At 42.8% G+C, this 11,618-nt stretch overlaps 1 protein-coding gene across 1 annotated transcript; it reads left to right on the forward strand.

Moving 5' to 3' along the window:
- The first annotated feature begins 9,485 nt into the window (after positions 1–9,485).
- Positions 9,486–11,269, forward strand: LOC121567022 (class A basic helix-loop-helix protein 9-like). Its single transcript, XM_041876960.2, has one exon. The coding sequence runs from the start codon at positions 9,743–9,745 to the stop codon at positions 10,679–10,681; it is 939 nt and encodes a 312-aa protein (XP_041732894.2). The 5' UTR covers positions 9,486–9,742; the 3' UTR covers positions 10,682–11,269.
- Positions 11,270–11,618: the final 349 nt, after the last annotated feature.

The following is an 11,618-nucleotide window of genomic DNA, read 5'->3' on the forward strand; positions in this document are numbered from 1 at the left end:
ATACTTCCTGCATTCTGTGCATTACATGTGTATGAGGGGAGGAGCTTTGCAGCTACACACAGATACCGCAAAAGTCTGTACATAATATATCATAGCAAAGAAACTGATTTGTTAATGTTTCTTGCTTCAAGCATTGTGAAGAGGGGGTGAATACCCCCTTAATTATGTTAGTGGTAGATGTTGAGGGTCTGTGTGTGAAGGCCTCAAGTTCCTTGTTTAGTTCCAAGTTAACCAGTGGGCGGCAGGTAGCTTAGTGGTTAAGCGCGTTGTGCCAATAACCGAAAGGTCGCTGGTTCTAATCCCCGAGCCGACTAGGTGAAAAATCTGTCGATGTGCCCTTAAGCAAGGCACTTAACCCTAATTGCTCATGGAAGTCGCTCTGGATAAGAGCGTCTGCTAAATGACTAAAATGTAAATGTAAATGTAAACCACTGGAGGGCAGTCAAGGTTTAACAGAGCTTGTATTTTGAAGACACACTATCCTTCACAATGAATTATTTACCCTAAAGCGCTTTTTGTGTACAATAACTTAATTCATTCAAATCATCCGGAAAGGAATCTCTCAACAAAAAAAAACTCCTTTATTTCTCTAGAGCAGATTTTTATTTTTGCATCATGCAATTCTAGCAATTTGATTAGAGATCAGGTTGTTCAGAGGTCATGTGTTTTTATTGTTTGAATTGCAGAATGTCAACTGCATCTATTGTCTCGGGGTTGTCCCATTGTCTCTCTATTACCACCTTCAGAGGGAAACGTTTTTACCATGTTTTTGTGTGAGAAGAGAACAAGGAGACCTTGGCCCCGTTACCTTGACCACCGTGGAAGTGTTTGAGGCCAAAATGACTACTGTGTGTAATTATGGTGTGAGGCAGGCTGGAATGGGACTTCAAAGCGTCTCCCTACTCTTGTCATGTTGAGGGTGGAGGAGTTTAGAATATATTTATTGAACATTTATTTACGTTATATTTTTTTCCAAATGGGCAGGTCTGTAATGCCTGTAGAAGCACAGTGTTGCGGTGTACATCTTGAATTTGAAGAAACATAAAACATCATACTGTTGTCATTACAATAATATTTATACAGTATGAATATTTATCATACAGTAGATTCAGTTCTGAACACAGAACTGTCACTAAATGGTTGATTCTATTAATTGTGAACATGAATATTTGTGAGCCTTAAGCAGTGAGCTGTCTAATTACCTCAACTTCTGATAAAATATAATTAAGCTCAAGGTGTTGTTTGGTGGCCAGTGACTTTACCCATGGATTGGGGCAGAGAGGGTAAGATTCCTGCCCCACTACAGGGGTAAACTACAGGACATGTCATGTAATCAGATCAGACCATCTTACTGTAGTCCCAACAAAGCAGCTTTTGCCATGGTGTCAGAGAAACGTATCACTTATCTGGGCTCTAATATTGTCCTTCAGTGAAAAGCTGCAGGGTTTTAATTGTAGAGCACTTGCATGAATAATGCTAGACCGAGCGATGTGCACTGCTGGAACATTGCTACTGTAGGCCAGTTTGCCTTGAGCGTGGCACTTCAGAACAGTACACCAGTGGGACGCTAGTGATTTAACTCTCCTTGTGTATTGATGACAGACTCATGTGAGTGGAAGGTTTGTGTTATTAACAGCTCATATTTCACTCTGCTGGAATGCATGGCTGTCTCATTGAAAGCCCAGGCACAGGAGGCCGTCTCTGAAACAGTACACTGTGAAGGTAAATCATTTGTTCAATTTGAAGGCTTTGGCCATTCAGGCATTACTTTAGTTATTGTATGCTGCATGTAATTAGAAGGTCCTGTCATATTTGGAGTGAGGAAAGACTCTCATTTATCTAATAGCTCTGTGATCTTTTTCACTATCTTTGTTTGCCGTAACAAGTGTTCTTTTCTTGGCACTTAACCTTTTTCCCAGATGGGAATGTTGCTGCATGTTCTCACCATGGAAACAGATCCAACAGAAAGACAACAATACAACTCACACAGTGATGACGACTTGGCTCTGTATGTGCACAGACTGATGTGTCATCTAACTTGGTGATAGGCAGACAGACAGTTCAGATCTGCGAGCATTACAAATGTTCTCACAAATCTCCCATTGACACTGCTGAATGACTGAAGATGACAGGTGATTGATGCTGATGTACTGTAGATACTGCATTTACAGTAGTAGGTTCTAAACCGAGTCCTTTGGGACCATCAGTCATTTCATGGATAGAATTGGATAGAATACATTTATTTTTTATGGAGCACAGAGACCTGTTTATTAGTGTGTGTATGTGTGACTCAGCCCTGTGCCATCGGCTCACTCTCTCTTTCCACAGGAAAGGGTCTGAGGTGCTCTGCATGCATACAGATAGCCCCTTGTGGGTGAGTCAGTCTGGTTGAGGAGGCGGGACGGGGAGGGAGGAGGGTTAGAAGAGGGGATCCACCTCCACAGGGTAAAGATCCTGTCCAAATATGACATCACTGTCCTCCTAAAGGCCAAGCAGCTCTGCCAGTGTATGAAGGCAGAGGGTTGGAGCTGGATGGGGGAGAGCATGTACCAACAGGGTCCTCCACCTCTACAGGTTTACAGCTGCAGGAACAAAGGGCCAGGGGGCCCCAGAATACCTGGCTGCTATGCTGACTTTATTTCCATCACACCCAGTTGGACTCCCCCTATTTAACGACATCTTAAGTGAAGCCCATGGAATAACAAAGAGTAAAATAACATCTCACTTCCCAGATACATTATGTCCATATTCTCAATGACAAGAGCACAAACATGTTTTAAGCGTTGCTGTCTACCTCCGTTTCTCTGTTGTTGTTGAAGAACACAATTACGTTTTCATTGGTTTGACACTTGAATTAAAACAATAGTAGCAACAACACACGTCTTCATTGAAAACGGTTTTTCTTCCATTGCTAGATTACAAATATTAGTCAAAATCTGTTCTTAAAGGAGTGTGAAAATTCCATCACCATTCAGTCAACATACTGGACCCCAATTCTTCCTGCTTACATATTATCTCAAATAACCCCTGTGGAAATATGTCTCTGTAAAGAAATATATGTTGAAGACCTCTAATAACAGCCAGAAAACAACTGCTCATTCTCACAATCTCAGAGGAGAGAGAAGTGTTGAGCAGGTTGCTCCTGCCGGCCGGCCTGCCTTTCAAAATGGTTTTGTGGATCATGGGTGTGAAGTAAAGTCCTTGATTTATTCATGGCGACAGATAATTGCTGGTGTCTTGTTATCTGTCAGAAACACTGGGCCAAGGGATGTTCCAAACTACAGTCAAAGCTTTTTGTGTTCGGACCATAAATCTGTCAAGCTCTGCTGTATATCACAGGCTGTATTTCCACGTAGAAATGTTTGACTTGATTTTCCCTTACGAAAAATTTATTAACCCTACAAAAATGCCCATTAATTATAATCCACATAATAATTCACATTTCCTATTGCTGCAGGATTATTTTCCTGCTGTAGCAAACTGGCTAAAATTAAGATCCTACATCTGTAGATCTATAGGCTACATGACTCAGCACACTGTGCTGTGCTAGCCCCAAATCCTTTCCGTTACAAATTAATCACAGACAGTGCTGGACTACCTGATGCTGTAATTACAGACGCAGGGTGTGACGCGCTGACGGAGGGAATCAGACGCTTCAGATTTCTGGCGGAGTAAATGAACACCCCACATGTGGAGGAGGGAACGGAGACATTGGTGCAGACCATAATACACTGTCTCTGTTAGTTTGCTTACAATTGAAGATGGCTTGGGGCAGCAGCTCCAGTAACTCTGCTGACATTTAAGATGGCTTGGGACAGCAGCTCCAGTAACTCTGCTGACATTTAAGATGGCTTGGGGCAGCAGCTCCAGTAACTCTGCTGACATTTAAGATGGCTTGGGGCAGCAGCTCCAGTAACTCTGCTGACATTTAAGATGGCTTGGGGCAGCAGCTCCAGTAACTCTGCTGACATTTAAGATGGCTTGGGGCAGCAGCTCCAGTAACTCTGCTGACATTTAAGATGGCTTGGGGCAGCAGCTCCAGTAACTCTGCTGACATTTAAGATGGCTTGGGGCAGCAGCTCCAGTAACTCTGCTGACATTTAAGATGGCTTGGGGCAGCAGCTCCAGTAACTCTGCTGACATTTAAGATGGCTTGGGGCAGCAGCTCCAGTAACTCTGCTGACATTTAAGATGGCTTGGGGCAGCAGCTCCAGTAACTCTGCTGACATTTAAGATGGCTTGGGGCAGCAGCTCCAGTAACTCTGCTGACATTGCTCATTCTAACTCCTTGTGAAAAATAAAACAATCGATTGACCATCATTTGATTAGAGAACAATCTCAGTTGATACATAATGTTATGATTTTAGGTGGAACAATTAAGGTGAAGTGTCTTGCTCAAGGTTACCTCTTTTTGAAGGTCAAAAGGTACACTTTGGTCAAAGCCTACACTAGCCTCACAGTTTATTTTTTATAAACCGTTGTTGCCTCATACACTAAGAATAGAGAAGAGATGTAGAATGTATGACAACTTGCCATAGTGTAATAAGACAAGCTTAAAGTTGCACCAAAACCTACTTCACAAGATTAGGCTACTGTACGATGCATAGTTCCCACTGTGTTCTCTCAGACTCCAGAGAGCCAATTCTGCCAAAACACTGAGCTTCAGTTCCCACGCTCAAAGTCCTCAACTAGTCTTGCATTATCTCCTACTTGTTCGTTGTAAGGGTTGGTGTGAGGTGTGACCCAGGTGCGGTGCAGGATAGACAGTAGGCAGTAGGCAGAGATGGTGAAACAAGGATCTTTACTGGTGGTCCCGAAGCCAGGATACAAAACAACGGACTTAACACAATAAAAAAAAGGTGGAGCAAAGAAGTCTCCAAAAACAGGCTGACAGACAAAATAGAAAATAGTAACTATGACTGAAATAATAAAGAATAAGGGAAAACCCTTCTCGAGTACCTGTACATACTTCTCAGATCAGACACTGATTAGTACTGCTGAGCACATAGAAACTAGCAGAGAAAACTGAGCAAGGGAATACAGGGAAGTGAGGGCATAAATACACAGGTGAACAGGTAGACACAGGTGACACCAATGATTAGTCCAGACTGTGAGTGAGGAGGTGCCTAAGGTTGTTGGAGGATGACACCTAGTGGGTCGCTCCGGAACTGCGACCCCATCCTGTAACAGGTCGTCAGACACTCTACCTGTACAGGTCCTACATCCTCCCTTTAATTTACTCTCGCCCAAAGGACTCTGTCAGTCCAGGACGTGGCTAACCAAGTAGATGCTTCAGATTCTCCTGGGATCATTCTGCTCAGATGACATCAAACAAGTAGTGGCTGATGACATAAAAAGTGAGGGAGAATGATGGATGAAAATAACGTTGATAAATCAGATAGTTATCGCATATATGCAGCAGATGTATAGTTTTATTTACAAGGATGATTTTTGAAAGTTTCATATGTTTTTTATTCCCCCCCTCCCCTCAGATCTCAGATGAGGATCATCTTGTGAGGATCCTCGTCTGCAATCAAACCAAGGGGCCACAGAAAGAAATGTGAGTAACAGGAATCAGGGAAAAGAGAGGGTATAGTCTAACATTGATGTCATTGTGACTGGGAAGGTCATATTGTTATGGGGATGAATTGATTAGATATGAAGAAAGTCTTTAGGGAAAACTCTGACTGGAATTGTCTAGTTGTGACCCTCCCACCTTTTCCAAAACCCAACCTATGATTAGCATGGAAAGGTTCTGGCTTTTACAACTAATTTCAAATTATAGCGAGAACACCATGTCAGAGTGTGCAGACCTGTGTTTAAGAAACCTAGACATTACGCCCTAATTTCAGAACAAGAAAAGGAAGGGTGATGTTGTAATTCTCACCTAAAATACTTTTTTTACACCCACAATAACTATCGGCCTTTTACTGTTGTGTTGCAATGGGGAAAACACATTGCTCTCACCATGTCAGTGCAGGAAACAATCTAAAAAACACCTTTGCGTGACATAAACCTGGACATTTCTCTTTCAAACTGTTTATTTGACCAACAAGGCATTCTACATTATAGGCCTCTACAGAATCTGCCCAAATTAGCACCCCCAAACTGAAAGGTCAAGCTACGCCTATGACAGCAGTTTAAACATAAACGTTGAAAATGCTATCACTAAATTAGTGTGCATTGACATTTACACCACTTAAACCAAATCATCTAACTGTTGGGATGGCTCAAAACATGCACCTTGTACCTCGTAGGCCTAATTGACTTTTTAAGCAGCGTACTATAAACCCAGGCAGGAATGACACAATGTCTTCAATAACCCCTCAATGGGTGTGTGATAAGAGTTATGACCCCCAGCAGCATTTGGGCTGATATGATCAGCAGAGTCCAGTCTGACGGGTGAAGCTACAGAGCCTTAGAGAATAAGTGCTGTTGTAAATCTAGTTTAAAAAAATAAATAAATGAAATCATGCATTCAAGTAGTGTAATGACAGTACCTTAGAAGTTAAAGAACAATTATTTTAGGGGAGATATATATCATTCGCCAGTGCGTATCAACCTAAAAAACAATACCTTGTGATGGGTGTGCTTCATGTTGTAGGTATGTGCATCGCTTGAGGTTTCTCATGCGGTATCATCTAAGGATTTTTAAACTGTCAGGTTACTCCTTCCTCCAGGAATGGAGACTGATATGGCCATGTGTTGCTTCTACATGTATGGGTCATTAGGTGCCTATACTGTACATGCCACATTAAATGATTAGAGGTATGAAACATTACTGATATTGATTTATTTGTTTATGATGTTATTCTACTTGTATGATTACAACCCAGAAACACTGGGATATGTAGAGCAAAACCAAACGTGGTGGACAAAAAAAAACGATCAGCACAAGAATGTCAGAGAAAATGACATATTAAAGAGGTAAGTGCCACTAAATCAATCCATGAAAGTTTCCTGTTACAGTATTTTGGACTATCATAATCCATTAATTTGGACAAATGGTTCCGATGCTCACATCAAAACTGTCTTTCACCTCTAACAGAGGAGGGGTTGGGGGAGGGGGAGGTGGAGGAGGTGGGTAGGCCGTGGAGGAAGAAGGGGGAAACAGGGTAGCAATTAGAGGCCAAGCAGCACTTGAGCCAACAGTGATTACAGGTGATAATTGAAAAATATTTTGTGTTCTTTTCCCCCAGCTTTGAAGTGTTGGCCCTTGTCTCTTCAGGTCCTGGAGGCCACTCAAGCTTGATTTATGACACAGTTTCACGCTAGACATCCAAATTACACTGTACCTTAGTCCAGCCATGGCAAGGTAAGAATCACTCAATAGAACGTGGCTAATTGTTGCCGTAGATATAGCTGATGTTCATGTCACATGTGATGATGTGTTTTTCCTCTCTTTTCTCAGCTATAAGGTGTAAAGAGGAATTTATTGATGTAGCTTATCTGATGAAGTCACCATGTGTCAGGAGTGAAGCCACAATTACTTATTTTTTTCACTGAACACCCACGATAAAATACTTTACTCTTGACAATAAAATAGTGTGGGTGCGAAATACACTACCGTTCAAAAGTTTGGGGTCCCTTAGAAATGTCCTTGTTTTCAAAAGAAAAGCCATTTTTCTGTCCATTAAAATAACATCAAATTGATCATAAATACAGTGTAGACATTGGTAATGTTGTAAATGGCTATTGTAGCTGGAAATGGCTGATTTTTCTATGGAATATCTACATAGGCGTACAGAGGCCCATTATCAGCAACCATCAGTCCTGTATTCCAATGGCACGTTGTGTTTGCTAATCCAAGTTTATCATCTTAAAAGGCTAATTGATCATTAGAAAACCCTTTTGCAATTATGTTAGCACAGCTGAAAACTGTTGTACTGATTAAAGAAGCAATAAAACTGGCCTTCTTGAACCTAGTTGAGTATCTGGAGCATCAGCAATTGTGGGTTCGATTACAGGATCAAAATGTCCAGAAACAAATAACTTTCATCTGAAACTCGTCAGTCTATTCTTGTTCTGAGAAATGAAGGCTATTCCATGCGAGAAATTGCCAAGAAACTGAAGATCTCGTACCACGCTGTGTACTACTCCCTTCACAGAACAGTGAAAACTGTCTCTAACCAGAATAGAAAGAGGAGTGTGAAGTCCCGGTGCACAACTGAGCAAGAGGACAAATACATTAGAGTGTCTAGTTTGAGAAACAGATGCCTCACAGGTCCTCAACTGGCAGCTTCATTAAATAGTACCGTAAAACACCAGTCTCAACGTAAACAGTGAAGAGGCGACTCCGGGATGCTGACCTTCTAGGCAGAGTTGCAAAGAAAAAGCCATATCTCAGACTGGCCAATTAAAATAAAAGATTAAGATGGGCAAAAGAACACAGACACTGGACTTTTTCTTTGCAACTCTGCCTAGGTCAGCATCCCGGAGTCGCCTCTTCACTGTTGACGTTGAGACTGGTGTTTTGCGGGTACTATTTAATGAAGCTGCTAGTTGAGGACCTGTGAGGCGTCTGTTTCTCAAACTAGACACTCTAATGTATTTGTCCTCTTGCTCAGTTGTGCACCGGGACTTCACACTCCTCTTTCTATTCTGGTTAGAGACAGTTTTCACTGTTCTGTGAAGGGAGTAGTACACAGGATTGTACAAGATCTTCAGTTTCTTGGCAATTTCTCGCATGGAATAGCCTTCATTTCTCAGAACAAGAATAGACTGACGAGTTTCAGAAGAAAGTTCTTTGTTTCTGGCCATTTTGATCCTGTAATCTAAGTGACCCCAAACTTTTGAACGGTAGTGTAAGTGATTCTTTGTAAGGTTGATTTCTAACATTGACATTTGATGATAGTGTTATAACATCCTAATAGCATTTTATAACATGTATTTACATGGCAAGTTTATGTGAGACTTAGTGAATAACAACGGCTGCTACTGCAACACTTTCTCAGTCCTAAAAAAACTATTCCTGTTTTTAAGATAGCATTCCTATCTGTCAAGACCTTCATACTCAAACATTAGTCTACAGAAATTTCACATATGTCTTCTACGCACCATTATTCTTTGGGTACTCATTATTTTTAAGATACATTTAAGAAATATTCCAGACATTTCACAAATGTCTTCCATCCAACAACATACCAACATACCATGTTTTTTTCACAACGTTGCAATGCTGCCACTTAGGATATCATCACATGTTCATGCTCCATTGTGACACTGATCATGCTAATAATGCACCTCAGAAGCGGAGGAGATCCTGCATGACTGAGGAGGCTGTGGAGAGGAGAGGAAGGGAGGGGAGGGGGTGTGAGTGTCTGAGCTCTTGACTAATCTTTCTCCTGTTTGCCCCCAGGGCTCTCATAAACACAGAATACAAAATTGCTTTTAGGCAAGCCTTCCTACAATGTGACACATACAAAAAGGCAATTCTTTAAAAGCGCCTCTCGCCTGTCAGAGCCAGCCAGAGGTATGAACTGAGTCACTGAAAGGAGCTGAGAGACAGTAGAAATATTTGGGCTTGGTGTATGGCTGAACACTAGCACTGTCTGCCGTTGCATTGGAGTCATGTAGGATAGGACAGGAGCTTGGAACTACCAACCCAGAGGAGTTTCACTAGTTTTACCTCAGCTTGGAAGGTAAACATCTGCATTGTCTGCAGAAAGAGGCACCAGTGACAGACCTGAGCCTGTCTTCTCAGAGTACAGTACACAGGGGGAGTGTGGGCACCAGGCCAGCCATGAGCAGCCACGCCATTCTCACCGAGTCAGAGTTCTCTGAGAAGGAGCAAGAAGGGAGTCTGCTGGGTTTGGATGAGGAAGAGGAGGACAGTGGCAGCGAGGACAGTGAGGCTGGTTCAAAGAAGTCTTCTCTAGAGAGCGAGGGGGGCATGGCCGGCAGCTGCCAGGATGAGAAGAGACGCAGTCGCCCCGTCCACTCCAAGTACTGCCGTGTGGCCGCCAACGTTCGCGAGCGCAAACGCATCCTGGACTACAACCAGTCATTCAATGCGCTGCGCATGGTGCTAAAACACGACCTCAACGGCAAGCGACTGTCCAAAATTTCCACTCTGAGGCGTGCCATCAACCGCATCTCTTCGCTCACCGTCTTCCTGCACTCCCATCCCAGCCCCAGCGCCCTGCCAGGAGGACAGACACCCTGCACCCACGCAGTGTGCCTCAGAGGGCAGCACTCAGCTGGGATTGGGGAGGCCATGCTGGACCTGGGGAAGGACAGGGAGAGAGAGAGGGGCTTCCAGACCCCGGTGGACACCTACTGTCTGCAGCGTAAGCTTCAACACCACCAGCAGTCCCTGCAGGATCACGATGCCCACAAGTCTCCCATCACTCTGCCTCCAGAGCTCCAGCTCTACACAGACACCCCAGGAGGAGGACACCCCAGCCCATCTTGCTTGCCCTCCCCATCCTATGCCCACTTCTCCCCTACTGAGACCCAGCTCTACACACCCTCGCACCCTCACGAGGAGTTGAACAGCCCCCTGTACTACAGCAGCAGTGAGTGGAGAGGGGGGTCAGGGTACCCTTTTGGAATGAGGGCCACCTGTCACCCGAACCACACTGACAGCCTCTCAGACTCCTCTCCTGCCGTGCCCTTCACGTGGCAGCTGGGTTACCTGCAAGGGTCAGCCGGCTACCAACAGTTCCTAACCATGCACTGACTCTGACTGAACCCAAGACATGAGCTCTACTGGAGGGCACCAACGTTACTATCTACAATGATGTCAAACAGAGGGAAACTGATGTGTGTATATGTCTATGTAAGTACTGTATGTATGGGATGCAATGATGGCTTTGGCTATTTGGCTTTGCAAGTGGATTTCTTAGTAATGTCTTACACTTGTTTAAACAGATTGACAAAAGTATTGATGGAATGAAATGTTACAGCAGAGGTTTGTAGAATACAGTATATGTTTTACATCCAATAGTCTCTAAAAGCGAAAGGAATGTGTTTAACATTTCAACATGTGTTTGTAATACAGAATATAATGTGATAAATATAGCTACTGAATGAGCTGTATGAGTTGTTAGTCTTAAAACAGAGCATGAGGGACTAAACACAATATACATCTAGATTTTTGTTTACCTGAGATATGTATGTTTACATGAGAAAGATTACTCTTTTCTCAAAAAGAGAATCATAGTGCTTCCTTCCCCTGCAGCACAAACCCCAGAAAAGCAACTTGTAGTAAGTATTATAGAAGTGTCAGAATTGTGCCTATGCAATTTGTATTTTTGTAAGAATTGAAAGATAATTATGTAATAATAAAGAGAATAAATCATGTTCTGAACATTATGAATCGCCCAAACTTTTTTGAAAATGAATAGAGGCTTTGCTATCACTGTTTGGAATATTTCTAACATAAGATGGTTGTTTTCAATGATTACTTATACAGTTGAGCCTTATTGATAATGATTTGCATGGTTGGTTTCTTACCCCTGCGTCTCTCCTTTGAAAGGTGTAGGTTACAACACACCTCCTCGGCTCTTCTCCGAGACACTGAATGTTACACTCTGTCTCTCATCCTATAATTAGCATTGCCAACCGCATTCCTTTTCGGTCAAGGAGTGTCAGTCAACTTGGAATTATATGAATGA

The sequence above is a fragment of the Coregonus clupeaformis genome, chromosome 5 (assembly GCF_020615455.1).
Source record: "Coregonus clupeaformis isolate EN_2021a chromosome 5, ASM2061545v1, whole genome shotgun sequence".
Lineage (NCBI taxonomy): Eukaryota > Metazoa > Chordata > Actinopteri > Salmoniformes > Salmonidae > Coregonus > Coregonus clupeaformis.

Excerpts from the sequence above, each read along its gene's own strand:
- LOC121567022 (XM_041876960.2), top strand. The coding sequence starts at position 9,743 with ATGAGCAGCCACGCCATTCTCACCGAGTCAGAGTTCTCTGAGAAGGAG.